This window comes from Motacilla alba, chromosome 23 (assembly GCF_015832195.1).
Source record: "Motacilla alba alba isolate MOTALB_02 chromosome 23, Motacilla_alba_V1.0_pri, whole genome shotgun sequence".
NCBI lineage: Eukaryota > Metazoa > Chordata > Aves > Passeriformes > Motacillidae > Motacilla > Motacilla alba.
In genome coordinates this window covers 3,795,771-3,817,730 of record NC_052038.1, presented here as the reverse complement: position 1 = coordinate 3,817,730, position 21,960 = coordinate 3,795,771, and the positions used below count along the sequence as shown (strand labels likewise).

The 21,960-nt window shown below is 56.8% G+C and overlaps 1 protein-coding gene across 1 annotated transcript; it reads right to left on the bottom strand.

Annotated features, from left to right (window-relative positions):
* Positions 1 to 4,161: 4,161 nt before the first annotated feature.
* C23H1orf216 (chromosome 23 C1orf216 homolog) lies at positions 4,162 to 7,760 on the bottom strand. The gene is made up of 2 exons (XM_038161129.1): positions 7,707 to 7,760; positions 4,162 to 6,477 (listed from the first exon to the last, which is right to left on the bottom strand). The coding sequence occupies exon 2, from the start codon at positions 6,459 to 6,461 to the stop codon at positions 5,643 to 5,645; it is 819 nt and encodes a 272-aa protein (XP_038017057.1). The 5' UTR covers positions 6,462 to 6,477; positions 7,707 to 7,760; the 3' UTR covers positions 4,162 to 5,642.
* Between the last annotated feature and the right edge of the window lie 14,200 nt (positions 7,761 to 21,960).

Here is a 21,960-nt window from a genome sequence, read left to right as displayed (position 1 = left end):
GAGGCTGGGAGCCCTTTTCCCCTCCTCCTGCAGGTGCAGTGAGCTCCTGGAGCAGCACCAGCACCCTTGGCCTCAGCACCCAACCATCCCAAAGGGACAGCACCCAGGTCCTCACTCCTCCACACCACATCCCCTTCCAGCACTGAACACCCAGTGCACCTGTGTCTCAATGCTGCACCTGGGCAAAGCCCCTGGAGGGGTCCAAGAGCCCATTTCTGACATAAATCCCACCTGCCTGGGCAGGAGAAAGGGAAAAAGAGCCCCTTCATGCCAAAAGCTGGTGATTCCTAGCTCCTGGTGCTGTTTACAGAGGGCAAAGGTGAGGCGGTGCCAGGTGATTTTTTGCCCCTTTCCCCGGCCCTGCTGTGAACAGCCTGATTGCTTCCATTGCCACAATTCCCCTGTCATTAAAATGTAAATGAAAACAGACACAAAAACAATCTGAATTTCCAGCCGAGTTGCTCTTGCTTAATATTCTACCCCGAAGGGGGATGTGCGGAAGCAACAACATTTCAAAGGGAATCATTAAAGAAGGGAGGCTCAAACTGCGTTTCCATCAGATACCACGGCAGAGCCCGGCGCTCGGGTCCCGCCCATCCCAACGCCGCTGGAAAGGACGAGCAGGAAACGGGGCCTGGAAAAACGAACCATCCAGGATGAGGAGGATGCTCACACTGAGCTGGGCTGTGCTGGTCAAACCATTTCAGGGTGAGGAGGATGCTCCCACTGAGCTGGGCTGTGCTGGTCACACCATCCAGGCTGAGGAGGATGCTCACACTGAGCTGGACTGTGCTGGTCACACCATTCCAGGGTGAGGAGGATGCTCACACTGAGCTGGGCTGTGCTGCTCACACCATCCAAGGTGAGGAGGATGCTCACACTGAGCTGGACTGTGCTGGTCACACCATCCAGGGTGAGGAGGATGCTCACACTGAGCTGGGCTGTGCTGCTCACACCATCCAAGGTGAGGAGGATGCTCACACCGAGCTGGGCTGTGCTGGTCAAACCATTTCAGGGTGAGGAGGATGCTCACACTGACCTGGGCTGTGCTGCTCACACCATCCAAGGTGAGGAGGATGCTCACACTGAGCTGGACTGTGCTGGTCACACCATCCAGGGTGAGGAGGATGCTCACACTGAGCTGGACTGTGCTGGTCACACCATCCAAGGTGAGGAGGATGCTCACACTGAGCTGGGCTGTGCTGCTCACATCCCAGCATGATCCAGTTCTGCCTGTGATGCTCCAGGTTCACATTCCCAGCTGGGATGATGCCCAGATTTTAACACATTCCAAGGTTTTAGAAATATCCTGGAAGGGCATCAGGGTTTGAAATGTGTCCTGACACTTCAGCAGCGCAAGGTGGGGGGAAGATCCTGGTATTCCAAGTCCTGCTTCCCACCTTGTCCACCTCAAGCTCTTGGCCCTGGGGCTGCTCTGCTCCGTTTCAAGCAGGAGGTGACTGTGTTTCTTCTGTATTTATTCCACCAGTGTGAGGCAGTTAAAATGAAATACAAAACATCAAGGAGTGAGAATAGCCTGAAGAGTCCTGTGAATGGTGGTTCTGTCCCAGTGGATGCTGCTGGAGCAGAAGGGATGCACCAAGGCTCAGGGCCACGCGTGAACTCCCAGGATCTGCCTCCAACCCTCCAGTGCCCACTGGTCAGTGCCACTTACCCAGGGCTGCAGGAAAAAGGAGCTTGGGTAGACAAGGAGGATCTCTCTTTGGGAGAAACTGGAGCAGCAGGACAGAGCCCCCCTGCTCCCCACCACCCTCCTGGACCTCCCAGGCAGTGGCAGGTGCTCCCAGCACGGTGGCACATATGGATCCTATAAGGGCTGAGCTCATCTCCCCAGGCAGCCTCACTCCTCCATGCCCCAGGGAGCAGCCTGGAAGGATGGTGACAGTGGGACACGGGGTGCCCAGGGGGGTGGGACCCCTCAGCACAGAGGGTGCTGCCTGGATGTGACATTTGGGGTGAGGGGAGCAGCTCTGGCTGTGCTCACCTTCCCAGCTGAGAGCAAGGAAAGCCCTTTTCCCACTGCAAACAAACATGTGGGATCTGGAAGTCTTCGAGACACAATAAACAAGGGATCCTGGGATGCTTTAAGTGTGTCCCAGTCTGGATCTCTGGATAATGGCCTGAGATGATGAATTTTCTTTTGTACTTTCATTGCATCAGTTATCACATCATTCAATTTTATTTTTAAAGACTTTTTTTAAACCCACAAAATACTGGAAAGGGTTAGAGTGGATTCCAATTACAAGGTAAAATATTTCCCTCTAAAGCTTTATAAATACTTCATTTTGGTTTAATGCCATTATTTTAACTTTCAAAGCAAGGCAGCATTTGCCAAACCCCACTTTGTGCAGTAAAAGTAGCCCGGCCTCACAGGGATTTGAGATAACAGCAATAATAAACTTTCAGAGGAGGCCTTGAAACCAGAGGGGCCGTGGGTCAGGCATGGGAATTCAGACTTGGATGCTGTGGGGTCCACAGCTCAGATCCCCCCGTGCTGGGGGGAGCCCCAACGTGGCTCCAGGTTTCTGCTCAGACCAGTGGCTGGACCCAGATTCTGACCTGGAGGTGTTTGGGACTGGAGCATCTGCCCTGAGAGCCAAGTTAATCCCTCTGGGAGGTGAGAATTCAGCCCCTTAACTGAGGCTTGGCAATCCCTGAGGATGGGGAAATCCCTGGCATGGAGTCCTGGGTCAGACCCCTGTCCCAGCCCCGAGCTGGTGCCTGCCTGTGGCACCCATCCCACCTGAACTGCACCCACGGGTGCAGGGGATGCAGGGTCAGAGTGTCCTGGGGACAGGGACCCTGCCCCTGCAGGGTCAGAGTGTCCTGGGGACAGGGACCCTGCCCCCTCCAAGCTGGCCTGGGCTCAACCCTGCAGCATTTTGTGTCTTTGTTGCTTTTACCCCCGCAATTGGTCGGGTTTTTAATTAGTTCCCAAATCTCATTTGGGGCACGGGAGCTGTGGGTGGAAAAGCTCTGTCTGAAGTTGATTCTGCAAATCAGTTCTGGCCATCTCCAGCCAGGTCCTGGGGCAGGAGCATCAGGCTCCCAATAACCAGGGAGGAAGCCTCTTGTTGCCAGAGCAGATCCACCTCTTTGATGTGCTCCCGCAGTTATTCTTTCATTTCTTGAGCAAATAATCTGGATTTTCACAATATTTACCTTGGAAATAATTATTTGTGTAAAGCATTTGACCAAGACAAACAGAGAATCTCTCAGTCTCGCTGCAGGGCTGGGAGGGCTCACGTTCCCCCAAACCTGAGGGAGCATGGGCTCCATGGAAAGTGGATGAGGTGAGAAATGGGCTCTGAGAGGAGCACCCCACATCCTGTGGGAACCCCGAGGGCTTGGACAAATCTCCTGGATGGAAAAATGTGGCCACTCTGCCCTTCAAGCCTTGCTGTGTCTGTACATGGACCCCTGAATTGCACCCCTGGATTCCCACAGGCTGGGAGGCTGGAAAGGAGAAGCAGGAAGGGGTGGGGGGAAAGGTGAGAGAGGGTTCAAAGGGCTGCTACAGCCTCCGTTTTTCATCTCTGGTTAATCTCTGTGAAGCCTGAGGCAAAGTCACCTTTGGGTCAGCACTCAGGTGTTGTTATCTGCCACCCCCATCACCCGGAGCTGCCCCCAGCCCTCCCCACGAGCAGGGCCGGGAGCCAGGAATCCGGGAATCCGGTCCCCCCGGTTCCAGCCCCGTTCTCCTGGGGCAGAAGGAGAATCCTGCACTCCCACCGCACCCCAGCTGCCCCACGGGAGACAGGGGAGGAGCAACACACACCGGGGTTTAAAAAAAAAACCTGGAAAAATTGAGCAGGTGGTGAATCCTGCACTCCCACCGCACCCCAGGTGCCCCACGGGCGACAGGGGAGGAGCAACACACACCGGGATTTGAAAAAACCTGGGAAAATGGAGCCTGGATGAACAGCCAGCGCTGGCACAGCGTTGCTGGCCCAGCAGGGCAGCGTGCCCAGGGGTGCAGGGATGGGGGAAGGTGCCAACACCTGTGCCCTCCACCTGCCATTCCCCCACGGTTCCACCTGCACACGCTCCAGCCTCCACGGCGAGCACGGGGTGGCTGCTCCCAGCCTGGCAACCTTGGGAAGGGAAAGGAAGGAACAAATCCAGCTGGGGCTCAGCTCCTTCAGCTCCAAGGCTTTTATTAAGGTGTGCAACATGCCCACGATCACAGGTCTGGGATACAACAGAGGCAGCAGGTGCTGGACACGAGCAGAAGGGAGGTGAGGGCAGCGTGAGCCTTGCAGGAAGCTGCCAGAATCCTCCAGAGCTGGCACAGGTTGCTTTGAGCCGAGTGCACCCTTTGCCACCAAAATGTCCTTTCTGGAAGAGGATTTTTGTGGCTCTCCTCACTTCACCCACTGGCAGCAGCCCCAGGGGGAGCAGAGACTGTGCCCTGTGTGGGGCAGGAGGAGGCTGGAGCTGCCCCTGGCCTCTGGGGCACTGGGCTTGGCCACAGTTGTTTATCCACAGTCCAGGAGCATCTGGTGGGTGCCAGGATCTGACCAGGCTGCCAGGTCCTGCTGCTCGCTGGGGTCCTGCTGAAGGGGCTCCTCGGATGGCAGGCAGCAGTTTGGCTGGGAGGAAGCTCTGGAATCCCTCGTCACCCTCCTTTGCAGATGAGAAATGGAATCAGTGCCCGGCTCTGCCTGGCAACCGAGGCAGGACAGGGAGTGCAGACCCCTCTGGCTGAGCCCTCCCTGCCACTGCTGCTCCTCCACATCAGCACTCAAATGGAATGTGTGTCCTGTGGATGCACAGCAAACACACACACAGCTCCTTTTCCGTCTCCAGGTAAGACAATTGTTCCTTGGATTCTGTGTACAGCTCTCACTGGATAAAATGCAGATTCAAAAAAAAAAATATTCTTTTTGCTCCCAAATGATAAGTTAATATAAACACCAACACCACAAGTTCATGAGCAGCTTTGGGATCATGCACTGAGTGAATTTCCCACAGCAGACAGATATGCACACACACATCGACCTAAATTAACTTTTCTCTAATACTGACATTAAAAACATACATTGTGTTGGATCATTTGACTTAAATTTACTCTCCAGCATTCTGAGGTCACTTTTCAGAATTATTTTTTTTTTCTCTTTTACAGCCCAGGACACCTCACTGTCACCAACAAGCAACATTTACCAAGGGCTGGGCTGTGGCTGCAGGGATGCACCGGTGCGGGTGGGATGTGGGGATGCAGCACGTGCTGGAAGTGCTTGGCCCAGGGAGGTTTAGAAGCCTCCCTGCCCTGCAGCTCCAGCACGGCCATCCCAGCACTGGTGTGGCTAAGCCAGGCTCAACAACGGACTAGCTTAGGTTTAAAGATGAGCCTGGTCACCTCGAGCTCAGCAAAGCCCACGCTCCTGAGGTCAACCCAGCCCAGTGCCACCCCAGACCTGGATGCAGGACAAAACAAATCCCAGTGCAGAGGATGATGGAGATGAACTCTTCGGGGACTCTTGGCTGCGTTGGAGAGAGATGGGAAGGGCAGGGTGGGCACCCAGGGCCCCGGTGAGCCCTTGGCACAGGATGGAGATGCCACCAGCCAACACCACGCCATCCAGAGGGTGAGGGCTGGGCCGGGCTGTGCTCGTGGCACCTCAGGGGCCAGGGGCGGCCGCAGCAGCCACGCAGGCTGGGCCCTGCTGCATGCAGCGGATGAGCTCCTTGCGATTATCCAGGATGGTGTCGAAACTCTCCTGCAACCGGTTCTGCTGGTCCACAACCTTCTGCTGCAGGCCGTGGATCCAGCGCAGCAGGGCCAGGCGCCGGTACATCACCAGCTGGATGTGGTGCTTCTCCTTCTCCTGCTCCTTGAAGCGCTCCTTGTCCTGCAGGTGCTGCACGGCCTCTGCCAGCACCGGGAAGAGGGTCCCCAGCTCCGGCTCAGCCAGCTCTGCCTCAGGGGGGCTCTCGGCTCGGGGGGCAGAGGCAGGAGGGTCCCAGGCGGTGCTGCAGGTGCTGTCGGGGCTGTCGATGCTGAGGGAGCTGCTGGCGTAGCCGTTGTCCTCTGCAGGGGAGCTCGGGGGCTTCACGCGTGCCCCGGCCGCCTCCTCGGCAGCGCTGTGTCCCCCTGCCCCGCCGACCTCGGCTCCCTCGGGGGGGCTGCGCTCCCCCTGCTCGGGGTGCGTGTCACCCAGGCCCGGGGCGGTGTCCCTAAGCCGGCCCTGGACCATCTGTCTCTGCATTAATAACAGCAGATTATCAGACGGATTTGTGGTGTTTTCGCTCCAGCTGGAGCCCTCCTCCGGCGGGGACCCCGGCGCTGGCTGGCTCCAGTTCTCGTTGCTGTCACACACCTCTCCCACGAAGTTGGAGTTGGAGTCCGGCCCCTGTCCCGCCCCTGGGAGGGCAGTGCCCAGCGCGGGGCCCCCCCGGCCCTGCCGGAACGGGGCGTTTGCCGGGCACACGGCAAACATCTCGCCGGTATCCTGCCTGGAAGAGAGACACGGAGCCGTGACACGCCTGCGGGCACCTGGGCTGGCACAAGCAGAGCTCAGGGCAGCTACCGTGGGGAAAAACGTGCTCATTACTTTATTTACCTCTTTAAAGGCACTGGACCTACCGTGGGGTCAGTGTTCCTGGGTGTTTGAGTGCTGCTCTCAGCCTGGCCCCATGCAACATCATGGAATCATGGAATGGATTGGGTCGGAAGAGATGTTAAAGCTCATTTAGTTCCCACCCCCTGCCATAGGCAGGTGTGCCACCCATCCAAGGGCATCTTCCCACCTGAAGCAGAAGCTCAAGGAGCCACCTCCCATCCCATCTCTCTTCCCTGAGCGCTCCAGTCCCAGCCCATGTCCCTGCAGCATCCCTTGGGTGATGCCAAGGGCATCACGGGGCTCAGGCACCTTCTGCACCTGCTGCTGGCAGCATTTGGGCTGCGGCTGATGCAATTAATTCCACGCTGGTAAAGGTGTGCTTGCAAGGAGATGCTTTTCCCAACAAATATCTTTCAGCAGCTGAGACTGCTTGGGCTCCTCTGCACAACCTCTGTCACCAGCGCTGCGCCAGGGTGGGGGGCTGGCCTCAGCCTGTGCCCAAACTGGTGACCCCACTGTCCTTCCTTCTCTGCAGGACTGGGGACGGGCTGGCCCAGAAAAGGGAAGGTTATCCCAGCGTTCCTTGCCGGGTCACCGGCAGCGAGAGGCGCTCTCCAAGCCCTCTCCTACAAGGAATCCTCTCAGCAATGGCAGGAAGGAGCCCATCGGGCGTCCCGCTCTGAGCCCGGCCGGCAGCGGGGCAGCAGGAGGGGCGCAGGAGCCCGTGCCCAGCCCGGGGCTCTGCCAGAGGCCTGGAACCCCGGGACCCCCGCCCCGCAGCCCCCCCAGTGACATCGGCTCGGTCAGGGCTGGGTGGCACCCCCATAAAAGCGCTGTACCCCATAGGAGTGCATCCCATAGGAGTGCCCCCCATAGCAGCGGGGCCGGGCTGCTCCGCCGGGGGGTGCGCGGGCGGGGGGGCCCAGCCGGGGAGCATCCCTGCCCTGCAGAGCCCCCCGGAGCCCCCCCAGGAGCCTCCGGGACCCCAGCCCCGCCGGGGGGGATCCCGCTGTCCCCGCAGAGCCCCCGCAGAGCCCCCCGAACCCGGGCAGGGGCCAGCCGCGACCCCCGGGAGCCGCCGCTCCGCTCCCACCGCCCGCCCGGCCCCGGGACTCGACTCACCGCCCCGGTCCAGCCCTGCTGCGGCCCCGGCCCCGGCTCCGGTCCCAGCCCCGGCCCGGGCTCCGTGCGCCGCCGCCGCCGCGGGTGGGAGCGGGAGCGGAAGCGGCCCCGCGTGGGGAGGTGACACGGCCGCACTTCCGACAGCGCCGGCGGGGCTGCGGGGGGAACAGGGATGCTGGGGGGACAGGGATGCTGGGGGGACAGGGATGCTGGGAGGGGAGAGGGATGCTGGGGGAAACAGGGATGCTGGGGGGAAACAGGGATGCTGGGGGAAACAGGGATGATGGAGGGAAACAGGGATGCTGTGGGGGGACAGGGATGCTGTGGGGGGACAGGGGTGCTGGGGGGAAACAGGGATGCTGGGGGGACAGGGATGCTGTGGGGGGACAGGGATGCTGTGGGGGGACAGGGGTGCTGTGGGGGGACAGGGATGCTGTGGGGGGACAGGGGTGCTGGGGGGAAACAGGGATGATGGAGGGAAACAGGGATGCTGGGGGGACAGGGATGCTGTGGGGGGACAGGGGTGCTGGGGGGAAACAGGGATGATGGAGGGAAACAGGGATGCTGTGGGGACAGGGATGCTAGGGGAGGACAGGGGTGCTGGGGGGGACAGGGATGCTGGGAGGGGAGAGGGATGCTCGGGGGGAAGCGGGGATGCTCGGGGGGTGACTGGGCTCTCGGGGCCGCCCGGTCCTGCCCAGCGAACCCCGCCCCCAGCTGTGTGTATCCCTATGGGATATCCCTGTTCACCCGCAGCATCCCTCGAGAAACTTCCACCGTTGTCCTCCCCGGGAAAGGGGAAAACTCCCACGCGTGTCAGGGAGAAGGAGCAGCAGCCCCCTGGCACGCACAGCCCGGCGCTGGGTGGGTGCTGGGGAGAGCTCCCCGACAGGGGCGGGGGGGCTGGGTTGGGACACTCTGGCTCCTTCCCACCGGCCCGTGGGTCCCGTGAGCCTCAGCAGGGCCCCGTGGGGATGGGGACGGAGCTGAGCGCTCAGTGGGTTCTTTTATTCCCCTCGCCCGGAGCCGGGGTGTCCGCACTGGGAAAGGAAAAGGCTCAGGAACATCAAACGGTTCCCACGGGCCCCCGCCCGGCACGGGGGTCACATGAAGCACCGGGAACTCTCAGGAGATAAAGAGGCTTTGTGGGGCTGGGAGCCGCGGTAGGGGCAGCCACATACTCCTCAATCACCCACAGAGCTGCCCCGGGCGGGGATGGTCCCATCTCCTGGGGGATGGTCCCATCTCCTGCCGGATCACCCGAGGTGGCCTTCCCTGGCATCCTGTGCAAGCTCTGGGATAGACGTGGCACGAGCAAAGCACCCTCCACAGCCCAAACCCAGGCTGGGCTCGGCACCTCTCACCTGCTCCGAGGGGGAGGAAGAGGGGTGGAGGTGTTTTCAGGATGGACAAAGATCCTTTGGAAAGCTCTGAATTGCTTGAGGTGGGATGTAGGGAGCAGATGTTCCCCCACGACATGGTGAGGGTTTGGAGCAGTGGAATATGTGAGTGATAAATAAGTTGGTTTAGTTTCTCATCTGCCTGACAGGGCCCCTGACAGCCTCTCCTGCTCCTGGCTGCTCCAAAGGCTTTGTCAGCTCCATGGAGGAGCAGTCAGAGGGGCAGGACCAAGAGCTGGAACTGGGACACTTGGGCTGCAGCTCCAGGGGAAGCCTGGGATTAAAGGAACAAACCCTTCCTGACACACAGGAAAGGCAGGAGCTGACTCAGGCATCGGGGAATGGGCAGGACAGAAAGGGAGTTTGGGCACACAATGGGCTCAGCTCAGCCTTTGCCATCAGCCAAGCCTTTGCTGCTCTGGGCTTCACTCCCATCATGGCCTGAGCTCAAACTGAGTGAAATTTTCATCACTGAGAGCACAGAGGGAATTTTGATCCATTCAGGGACCTTCTCCCTGGTTTACCAAGAGGCACATCCCAAACAGGCCTTTTCCATCTCCAGTTTAGATTTCAGCAGCACAGAAAACCGTGGGTGCCACTGGAGTTTGGCTCCAGGGCAGAGCAGGGTTTGCTCCTCTCTCAGCTTTGCTTGTCCCCACCCCGGGAATCCCCACAGGCCAGCGGGTCCCAGTGCTGGAGCCTGCTGCAAACCTGCTGCCCTGCCTCTGGCTCCACTGGTTTGGGGGGTTTGGGGTTCCTCCCCCAAGTGCCAACCATGATGGGAGCCAGGGAAGTTCTGGGTTCACAGAGGGATGCAGAAGCAGTGTTTTTAGGAATCTGTCTCACTGGGACTTTGCCCTGGCGCAGCTCAGGTTCAGCCCAGCTCCTGAGATTGTCTGTGTCTGATGGAGACCAGCAGGATTTGCTGCTTCCTGTGAAAACAGTTCCATTCCTCTGCAAGCCAGGGTCCCCCCAGGCCCAGCTGTCTCCTTCTACAAGGACCTGCCCGTGGGGACACTGAGGGGAACCCCAGAGCAGGGGACCCCAGCTTGGGGCACAGGAGAGAGGAGGCAGAGTGACTCAGGGAGGACTGGTCTGGTCCTTTTGGGGACAGTGGGAATGTTTGGAAGTGGAGAGGGCTTAGTGATGGACTTCAGAGCCATCTTCCCCTCCCCTTCCCTCACTTTGTTCCAGAAATAAATTAAAAGCTCTCCCTCCAGGAAATTAAAAATAATTTAAGAAGGCTGAGCGCAGGACTTGATGCACTGGGGTTTTGGAGCTGGGGATCCTGGGCTTGGAAGGGAGAAGGGTGCTGGGGTGACCCATTGGAGCTTCTCCAGAAGGCACTGGCACCAATTACCCCACCAGGTCCATTCCCAAGGAGCCAGCTGCTGTGCCCTTCCCTGTCCTGGCTGGGGTGGCCTCTGTGACCTTGCACCAGCAGAGAGCTGCTGCCCTCAGAGGGACGTGCCAGAGATGACAGCCTGGCACTGGCCACGGTGGAATTGGTGGAACTGGCCCAATCCCAGGGCCCAGCTCCACTCCCTGCTCTCATCCTGCCGTCTGCCTCTCATCTGCTGTGTGTCCTGCTCGCAGCGTGCCACGGCTTTGAACCCAACTGGTCCCAGAAGGAGCCCTGGCACCTGGCCCCGTGCCCACATGGCATCAGCCCCGTGTCACAGCCCTGGCTGGTCCCAGCCCCTCTGCTGGGAAGGAGGCAGCAGAGTTTGGAGCCACCCGGTGCAGAATGAGCTGGGGGTGCACGGCCTTGCTCCTGCACGAGGCCAGTGCTGGTGCTGCTGCTCCTCAGGTTCTCCTGCAGCCCCGTGCCCTCTGCACAGAAACACCCTGAGGCTCCCACCGTGTCCCTGAGAGCGTTGTCCAAATGCTCCTGGAGCTCTGGCAGCCCCGGGGCTGTGACCATTCCCTGGGAAGCCTGCTCGGTGCTCCAGCACCTTCTGGGCATGGAACTTTTTCCTGCTATCCAGCCTAAACCTCCCGGTGATGCCCAGATGGGGTCATGATGGCATCTTCAAGCCTTGAGCACTCCAGGTCACAGCTCGCCCAGGAGCCACCATCCCACTCGTGGGCTCATCTTGGTAGCCCAGTGCTGAGATGGGCAGCTTGTCCTGAAAGAGTTAAGGGAGAAACATTACAAATATGAAAAAAAAAAAAAAAATTACAAAAGAAAAAAAGTGCCCTGAACCACATGCGACCTAACCTCCCCAGCGGCTCATCTGAGTTTAATAATGGAGGAGGGAAATCTCCCAAAAAGCTCTCAGAGAAATTAAAGTAAACAGTGTGCTGACCTCCAGCCCGCAGTGCCCCGACGCTGACTCGCTGGCCACGGCGCTCTGCGCTCCCTGGCATCCCCTGTAATTGTAAACACATTCGGGTAAATACAAGGGGAGGGGACTGAGGGGGTCCTGGGGCAGCAGCTCTCCCCACAGCCAGCTGAAACTGGGGCTGAGCATCGGGTCAAAGCCATGGCTGACGTCTCTGGGCAGCGTGCCCATGGATGTCCCTGCCTGTGAGGGGCTTCACGAGGACTGGGGACCGTGAGGATTGAGGTCCAACGTTGCCAGTGGGAACAGGAGCCGCTGGGACCACCATGCTGCCCTGTGACTGCAGAGCTGGGGCTGGAAAACCTCGTGTTGGGAGCAGGTCCTGCAGATGGAGAGAGCAAGAGGAGGAGGAGGAGGATGCTATTAACAGGTTTGTCCTCTTGGCCTCACAAAATTTAAAAACAACATTCTTATTTTCATAGACCCTGGTCATTTTTTTTAGGCTGAGGAAAAGAAAAGCAACCCCGGGCTGTACGAGAGGGGCTGGAAAAGCCAGAGGTCTGGAGGGAGGAAGCATCTCTGCCAGCCCAGCCTCATCCCTGGCCTTGCTCCATCCTCATCCCCAGCCCCAGCCCTCTCCTGCTTTCACGTGCAACGTCCCATGGTCTGCATTTCCCGCGGGATTTTCTGGGGAAAACACCACCTGGGGAAGGGGCAGAGGGGGCTGGGTGCAGGTGACCCCATTGCCTTGTCCACAGCCCCAGCCCCTGCCCAGTCCTGCTGCCTGGTAACTCGAGTTCCTTCTCAATCAGGATCCAAAGCAGCGGCAAATTCGCTGTATTTGGTGAAAAATGCCAGGGATCTGCAGCCAGATTGCATTTCAGAGGAGCTGGGAATCCCACGGAGGTCAGAGCCTGCTCACGGCAGCAGCTCCCAGCCCCAAGAATCATCCTTTGGGTAGCACCGGGAGGAGGAGGAGGAGGAGGAGGAGGAGGAGGAGGAGGAGGAGGAGGAGGAGGAGGAAAGGGCTGCGGGGCCGGGGAGCCCAGCGCAGGTGTGACCCTCTCAGCAGTGATGGGGACGTGGGGACCGGCAGCTCTGTCACCCAGCAGAGACCCCCTCCCCAAAGCACTCATTCTGAGGAGGAAGCCTCCTTGCTCTTGGCTTTCCTAAACCCCCCAAAAATGGCTTTCTCCTGGCCGAGGGAGCCGGGCTGTGCCGGGGGAGCGGGGCTGCGTCCCGCTGACGTTTCCTTTTATCCGCTGCTGAGCCGCCAAAGAGGAATATTGCTGCCGACTCCACCCCTTCCATCCGACCAGGACCCAAAAATCACCATTTCCTCTTGGCCTGTGAATCACTAATAAACTCCAGACAGAAAGGTCTGATTAGGAAATTGTTCGGGAAATGGAAAGGAAGGGGGAGGGACGCCACAGCCGGTGCCCCTGGGTGGCTTTGTCCCTCGGCGTCGCCTCCCAGAGCCGCCTTGGGGTCCCCAAATCTGCTCCAGCCACGGTGGGGCTGCAGGCAGAGCTCCCCAGCGGATGGATCTATTTCCCTGCAAGGATTCCTGGGTGAAATCTCCGCGTACACTGAAATAGATATGTTTTCTTTGATCGCCCCCCGGGATCCTCAGCAGAGTGTCCCTGGAAGGGCTGGTGTCGCTGATGGGGAAGGGATGTGTGACATGTGCTGGCCCCCCCGGGACCGTCCCCTCCCTCCCTGCCCACGGACCGGTGACGGCCCCGCAGCTCCCAGCACCCCCCGAGTGCTGCACGCTTGCTCTGACACAGAAAGGCCCCACATTTGGACTTCATAATGCAGAAAAAAAGTCAGGATTTTGAAATTTCAGCCTTGGACCCAAATCTGATACATTCCAGAAATGCTTTAATTTATCCCTTTGTCACAACATTCAATAAAAGGTTTCATTTCAGCTGCGCCGCTTTGATTAATAACTGTAACAGATTCTAACCTGAAGGAATCCTCTGATATTGTGTCCATGGAAATTAAATGTTTGATTGCACATAGTCAGGATTTTCTGGTGTGGAAACAGCTCCACTGGAGAACTTTGAACAAGCTCTACTCAAGAAACACTTTGAGTTATTTTTCCTTCACCTCTAACAAGTCAAAACATCTGTTAAAAATTCAATCAGAGCACACAACTGGCTAAAAAAAATATTAAAATTTGGGGTGTAAAATGAAATGACTGTCCAGGTTGAAGCCAGGTGGGATGGCTGGACACGGGCTCAGCATTGGGGGCCACCTGGCTGCAAGGAGCAGGATCCCCATGGGGAGGTCCCACAGCCCATCCCTCCTGCCCTGGCATCATCCAGGTGCCACTGTGCTTGTCCCCGTGTCCCTGTGACCTCCACACCACCAGCACCTGCCACAGCATCCTGGGGATGGTGATGGAGGCAGCAGGAGCCACTTGGCATCCCCACAACAGAAAACTGGAGCAGAAGGTGCCTTTTGGGCTGACGAGGATGTTCCCCACATGCTTGAAATCCTCTGTGCTTTAGTTAAAATGGAAATACTGGGATTTCCATTGTCTGGATACATTTTCCTTTCTCTATCTTCCACTTCCATGGTGTGACACGGGGTTCATATCTCCTTAAGCTGTGGGAGAAGGCAGACGGATGGGAAGGAAGAGGGAAAACCAAAATCCCATGAGAATTTGGGAACAGGAGCACTTTTCCACAGGGCTCATGGCTGGCAACCACTGCTGTGAGCCCTGATCCCAGCTGAGCTGTGCCACAGGTGCCCCTGTGCCAGATGGGGAGCAGTGGCACATTTTTGAGGTCAGAAAGAAGAGTTTTCAGCAATTAGAGCGGCGTGCCAAGATAAACCCCCGCTTCCTGGCGGATCCGTTCCCATCAGCCATCGTCCCAGCGAGACGGACCCCGGCCAGGGGAACAGCCCAGCAAATTCTCTCTGCATGGGTGAAATTCCCTCCGCTACCGAGGTTATTATCTCCCAACAGGAACCAACAATATCCTTTCATTTAGGCACTAATTCGAACAATGTGCGCCGGCCGGGGGAGGAAGGGCGCTCGCTGCTCCAGAGCCTTTGAAAAATCCAGGCAGGAGCCAAGCCAGGGGGAAAACAAAACCCTGGGATGATGCGAGTGGCTCAGCAAGGCAGGGCCAGGACCAGAGCAACGCTGGAAATATGGTGCTGCCAGTGCAGGGCATGGCACAGGGACACACAGGGCACCTTTGTGCCAGCTCCTGGCCAGGGAATGTCATCCTCCAGGCTGTGCTGGAGCCAGGAACCCCATCCATGGGGGGTTTGCCCCCTGGCAAGGTCACCTTCTTTACTTAACCAGTGTGTTCAGCCTCGTAATTCCGATCCCCATTGGGCAGAAGCGTGCAGTGAAAGAATTCTAAACTTCTTGTATCACAAAGCCTCACACGAGGCACCAAGAAAAACTGAAGTGTGTAACTGAGAACAGTGAAAATATCCTCATTTCTGGTTTTCAGGAGCAAACAGGACAAACACAGCAGGGGAAGGGAGCCCTCACCAAGTGGGGCTGTTCCACCACCACTCCAGCACCCAGGGGCTGGTGGCCATGTCCCATGGGCTGTGCCCACCTCACTCCCTGTGGTTTGTGAAGGGACCAGCGTGGTTTGGAATTGCTCCTCAACAGGGAACTCTGCTGGCATGTGTCTGGCTGAAGCATCCCTGTCCTCATTCTCATCCTCATACCCACTTCCATTCTATTCCCATCTCTATTCCCATCTCCATCTCCATCTCCATCTCCATCTCTATCTCCATCTCCACCCTCCTTCCTGACCTCATCCCCACCTCCATCCCTGTCCGAGTTCCTGCTGGGATGCTCCCTCCCATTCCCACTGGCTGTCCCAGTGCTAACCCCTCCTGGGCACACCTCACAGGGGTTTCCAGGGGAATATGGGGGAATTCTCCCATATTTGCTCTTCAGGTGCTGCTGTTAGGAATATTTGCTCCCGTGTGGGCAGAGCAGGCTCACTCCCTGGCGGGGATATCAGTTGGAACATCATCACATCGATTACCTGGAAATTGCTGCTGGTGGAAAGGGAAGCCCTTGCCTTGCTCTCGGGGAATTAATTTTGCTTTTGCCATTCTTGGCTGTGCTCAATTAATCTTGTTAAAGTGATAAAGTTTTAGCTCGCGCTTCACTCACGGGGTACCAGGGAGGCTCCTGGAGCCGGGAGGTTGGTTAATCACAGAGCAGAGTCATGGAATATCCTGAGCTGGAGAGGGTCCACAAGGATCATTGAGTCCAGCTCCTGGTCCTGCACAGGACACCCCGGCTGTGCCTGGGGGTGTTATCCAAAGGCTCCTGGAGCTCTGGCATCCTCGGGGCCGTTCCCATTCCCAGGGGAGCCTGGGCAGTGCCAGCACCCTCCGGGGGAAGAACCTTCTCCTAATTTCCAACCTAACTCTTCCAGCGATGCCGGGATGAGCTCACCAAGGCCCTTCCATGGCCACGAGCCCTCTGCCCCCAGCCCGGCCAGCACACAGCTGCCCCAGGAGCCGCCGTCCCACCGGGACCCGGGGCGCTGTCCCTGCCGGAGGGACCGCGGCCACCCCCGGGATGCGGGATGCGGGATGCTGCTGCGGGAGCCTGGGCTGTCCCGAGACAAAGAACGGCGGCCCCGGCAGCTGGCGAGGGGGGAACGTAATCCCACAAAAGTCCTGCTCCGGGGGGCTCAGCGGGAGAGGTGAGGGACACGCCGCCGAGCCCCCGCCGCCGCCGCCCCGCTATTGACTGCCTGAACAGTTCTTTGGTGATTACAATGTAAATATAGCTTTTCATGGAGTAAAGGCCTTTTATGGGATCCACACACACTTAACCACTTAACCCCGGCGACAAAAAGAGCAGTGAATGAGCTGTTTAGAGGCTGCTCGTGCAGAAAAGAGGGGTCTGAATAGGATTTGGGGATCTCTGTGTATCAATTGCTATGCTCTGGGGGCCCTCAATGGGGCTTCAGCGTTCGAGCATGTGCCAAAGGGCTCCGTGGGTACGGATGGGTGTCAAAAAAAAAGAAAAAAAAAAAAAGAAAAAAAAAAAAGAAGAAAAAAAGCAGCTGCTTCTCTTTAATAAAACAATGATTTATTCATAGCAACTTGGGGAACGGGCAGGGGGACACAAGGACATGCCAAATTGATGCTCATCCTGCTCCACGCTGCCGAGAAGCTGAGGGGATGAGCCTGCCTGGGGAGCAGGAGGCATGGAAACTCCCCGAGCAGCCCCTGGGGACCCCGGGGCAGCCAGGGTGGCAGAACCAGGTCCCACTGCAGCCCCAGCCAGGTGATGAGGGCATCCCTGTGGCTCCACTTCTTCACCCCAGGCACTGTTGGGGAGTATGAGCTGGGGGTTGGGGACACCTCCCTCCTCTTCCTCTGCCACAAGGGCACCTTTGGGGTTGGTGTCGTGCCCGGCCCAGGTGCAGCAGTGGGGCCACGCAGGGGCTGAGGTGAGGCTCAGCCTGACATCCCCCGTGGCCAGGACTGAGCATTTTGGGCTGGGAGCAGGGAACAGTGCCCAGGGCAAAAGTCAGGGGTGCAGGTACCCCTGAACAGCCACTTAGCATCTGTGGCAGGAGAGTGGTATCTGAGGGTCCTGTCCCCACCTTGTCAGGCCACAAATGGGATCATACCCGAAATCCCGACAGGCTGATGAGGCACAGACCGAGTCTGGCCACGGCCCTATTTTTAGGCCTGTGCAGATGGAGGGATGAAAGCAGAGGGGGGGCAGGGCAGGAATGGGAATGAAAGACAAACAAACGCCAAGCAGATGTTGGGAGCAGGGCTCTTCCCCCCGCAGGATGTGCACGTGGCTCCTGGCAACACCGGCTCAGCCAGCCCCGACCCCGGGCTGGGGACCATGGGGGACCAGGGCAGAGCAGAGGGCAATGTCCCCTTCTGGCTGTCCCCCATGCCTGGGGATCACGCTGGCCCCCCAGGGCAGTGGGACACCATCAGCCCCATGCCCTCAACAGGGGTCCTGGCAAAATTTGTGTGAGGATTTTGCTGTAAGGTCCTGCACTTTGAATGAAAAACACTCCATGGTCACTGTGGCACAGCTCTTGGGATGGAGCTTGGTTTTGGGATGGAGCCAATGCCTGGCTCACCTGCCAGCCCACAACACCGGCCTCTCCAGACTGGGCTCTCATCACCAGCACCATGATGGGATTAGGTTTGGCACCTCCAGTTTCCATTCAAGCTGGAGACCCCAGCAGTGTCACTCACAGGAGCCATGGGCAAGCCCCAGCCACCAGGAGAAATCCCAGCCCTCAAGACTTGTGTTGGCTGCTGGCTCAGGAGTACCAAACACAGCTCCTCCAGCCCTGCCTTTGCCCCTGCAGGTGTCCAGGGGTCTTTGCCAGCCACACTGATGCCATCTAATCCTTTCCTTTTTTCCTTTCCTTTCCTTTCCTTCCCTTCCCTTCCCTCTGCAGCATAGGGGGTGGACGGAGCACCCGCTGTGGGTCGGGCTGGGGGCTGCTTGCAGCCACACCTGGGGGATGTTCTCATCCTTGGGGGCTCACATCCCAGCCCTGGAGATCACACACCCTCACAAAGCTGTAGGTGGAGCAAAGGACACCAAAACCAGCCCCGTGCTGCCTGTGAGCTCACCCTGGATGCCTCACTTGGAGATTTGCACCACCAGCAGGCAAAACGGGGACCACGTGGAGGGCTTAATTGCCTGTTGATTTAATTATCTTCTCACAGCAGGGGCTGGAAGGGTTGGCATCGCCTTTGGTTGGAGTGTCTGTGCTGGCACTGCAGGGAATGCCAGCTGTGGTTGGGATGGGATTGGGGATGGGATGGGAGATGTCTTGGATACCAAAACCTCTCTCTGGGTCCTTGACTGGGAGGTTGCCGAGAGAGGCTCATTGGGGCACCCAGCACTGCCAGCCAGGGGGCTCAGGGGGTCTCACTGAGCCACAGCAATGTCTCTTCCCAGCACGGTGCCAGCCTGGAGCTGGGGCTGGGAAAAAGCCAACTCAAGTGGCAGCTCCTGCTCTTCACATTCCCAGGCACAATTAGGCCCCTCTGCCCCATCCAGGCTCACTGAGGAGCAGGAAGAAGGAAGGAAAAGCTGTTTTTTCTCTGATCTGGTGTTATTTGGGAAGGGTTGAGGGTTTCCTTCAGGCTCCATGTAAAGCAGGAATGTGGAAATGCCACCTCTGGATCCTGAGCTGCCAGAAAGATGGCATTGGAGCCATTAATTAATCTTCCTGCACAGAAATGAGTGCCTGCAAAGTGGCAGCTGGAAATTGGGCAGGGCAGGAAGATGCTGCAGGGCTGGCCTGTGTCCCCTCCAGCTGGGACCTCAGGGCTGAACCTGGCCTGGCACAGCAGCCACAGAAAGCCATGCCGGGATGGAGTGGGACCTCTGGGCTCTGTGCAGCATCCCCATGGCAAAGGTGAGGGCGGGGATACCACAGGTGGCTTTTGGGGCGTGAGGACACACGTGAATGTGCCCCTCAGATACTGATCCCCCAGGGCCACGTGCACAAACACCATCAAATATTGAAAATCAATGGGCCACTGCAAGGGGAGCAGCACAGAGCGTGTTGCATGCAAACAGCCCTGAGGAGCAGAGAGAAATATTAGCTAAAAATAAAATTAATCTCTTGCAAAGCTGTGAGATTTGCTGATCCCCCTCCCCCCCACACCCTGCAATCTTTTATGTCGTTTTCTTTAATTACAGCTGGTTTGGATCTCTGCTGCCTGGAGAGGCAGAGCTGGAGTCAGCCCTAAATTGGGCTTCTGGATGATACAAGAGAAAATAACAACCCCCAAGGACTGAACATCTGTCTGCAAGGAGCACTGGAATTAATATTAATGACTAATAGTTAATTCAGAATGGAACTTGTGCTTTACAGGTCACCCACTAAACCCTGCAGGTCTCACAGAGCTGTTTTCTGAGCCACGAGCTTGTCTGGACTCTGCACAGCCAGGAGCCCCCCTGGTGCCAGGGGCAGTGCCAGGGGGCTGCTCCAGGCTCAGCTCTTGGGAATGCAGCAGCAAGCAGGGTGTCCAACCCACCAGTAACACAGGGCTCTTGCTTTTATTACATTTCCTTTTTATTTCTGTATTTCTTGCATTATCTATTCCCTTTCAGCCGTCCGTGCTGCTCTCCAGCTCCTGTTTTTCCAACAAGAAAATTCAAAGGAGAAAAAAAAAAAAAAACAGACACCAAAAACCATCACCTGCTCTGCTCCCAAACCCAACCAAAACGTTTATTTACACCCAAAAACCCACCCCATCCATCCCTGGGGAAGGGATGCACCAGTCAATGAGCAGAGTGAAAGCCAGGGAGGGTAAATAATTGTGACATGGCTGCTCTGGAAGACACCCCCGTGGGTGCCTGGGGGTCTTTTTGTCCTTTAACCCTCATAATGGGTCTGGGACAACTGATTAGAGGCCCAGGACAGATGAGGTGCAGAGCTCACGTGCTGAGTGCTCACCAAACCTGCTCCATGCTGCCTTTTATGTGTCCACTCCAACATAATTTTTCACATGTTGGAAATACAGATGATTTTAGCCCGGGTCCATCTGGTTTCCCAAATAACCTGTCTATTTGATAAATAACATAAATTAAATTAGACAAGACAAACAAATAGTTTTTTTTCTCTCCCCTTTTCAGTCTCTTGGCAAAAAAGGAAAAGAAAACATAATTCAGTGAGTGCCTTGAGCCCCGAGGAGCCGTGCAGTGGAGGCAGCTGGGATTATAAACGTGTCTGCAATGTCAACCTTTACCACACACACCTAGGGCCGCTCCTCCCTCTGCTTTTAAGGCCTTTTTTTAAAATTCTCCATTATCATTTGGGTTCCCAAAACTCATTCTCTCTGCAGACTCAGCAGGTAACGTGTGTGAGCAGCACTGCTCTTGTCAAGGCTCCTGTGGTGCAGTCAAGGATCAGGAACTCGCAGCCCATGGGTTTTATTCCTCCTGTCTCCTCTGTGGGAAAGGGAAACTGAGGCACGGAGAGGTGTTATGATTATTAGAGCTACCCAACTCGGATGAAAATCTCAGGCTGCAGCCACTTCTGCACCAAAGTCACACCCAAACCTCACTGCTGACAACACTCAGCTGTCACTCCTGAGTTATCCCAAGGCACACTCAGGGCAGAAAAAAGGGAGGGAAGCAGAAGAAGTGGAATCAGCTCTTCCTCCAGCCCAGGACAGCCCCGCAGACACCATTCACAGAATCCCTGAGGTTGGAAAAGACCTCCAGGATCACCGAGTCCAACCTTTGAGCAGCTTCTGCTGAGTGCCTGGATGCAGGACCCTCGTCCCCACCCCGAGCCATTCCCTCCTTCCCAGCCCGCTCTTGGCACTTCCAGCAGCAGTGGGGAGGGTTTTTCTCCCTGCTAGCACAGCAGGAGGGGGGAGCTGAATCCACATCCCATGCCAGGAGGGGGGAGCTGAATCAATACCTGAAAACGAGAAGGCAAAGCTGAGTTAATGTGCCAGACGGGAGCAGAGGGGCAGCCCTGGAAGAGCTGGAGGCAGGGGATGGATGGGAGCAGGGCAGGGCAGGGGTGGGAGCACGGGTGAGGGTCAGGCAAGCCCCCAGCTCTGGCACAACGAGAGCAGCAGCATCTCAGCACATGGCTCAACTCTCCCCTTGATATTCCAGCTCCCACAGAACCTGGCCCTGGCATGGAATATGCTCCCAGGCAAGGGATTTTTAGGGTGCAAGGCAGAGCTTCCAGCAGCAACTCACAAACCCTGAAGTACTGCAAAGTTGTGGGAGAAATGCAGCCAGAAACTCTCCCATTCCCTGTATTTCAATGTCCAAGCTTCTCAGGCTCAATGGTATTTTTCTACCCTTGGCTCTGGAACAAGGAAAATGTATTGGGAAGGGAAAATTCTACAGGGAAAGCAAAATAAAAGCCATAATTATGGCTAGTAGCATGTGCTGAGGAGAAGCCAGGAAAGCACCAGGACCCAGACAATCCTCTAAAGGTGCTCTTCAAACCACCACTTTCTAATGCAAAAATGTGGCAATTATAGGTCTCTATAAATTTAATCCCTTGCAATGCCAGAGCATGGAAAACTGCAAGAATTTCCCCTGGAGTCAAGAGACAGTTTAAGCTTTCATGATTTTGCTTTGCCCCCGTGCCAGAGCAAGCACATGCTCTTGCTGCACTCTAGTGGCAGAGCAGGAGCAAAATTCAGGGAAAATGCCCAAATTTGGAGCTTGAATGTTTTTACCCAACAAAGCTGGGCTGAATTAGTACAACTTTCATATCAGTGAAACACTGATCAAGAACGAAGTGGGTGTTCAGGAATCTTCTAGTTACAGGTTCCTTCAAGAAAAGTCTGATAAGGAAGAAGGAAAGGTCATTCCTGTTCCCTAAAGCTCCAATCCCAAATCCAGGTACAGCAATCATTAGAACTGCAGCACTGAACTGAAATAGACACTTCTTAGGAGAAGGATAAAGAAAGTTTTGTCTAGGAACTAAAAAATCCAAAACTATTGAAGCAGGAAAAAATCGTATTCTTCAGGCCAAGAATTTTATGCAAACCCAAGTGGAAGACTTGAGGAGTTGAAAATCCACACTCCAATAA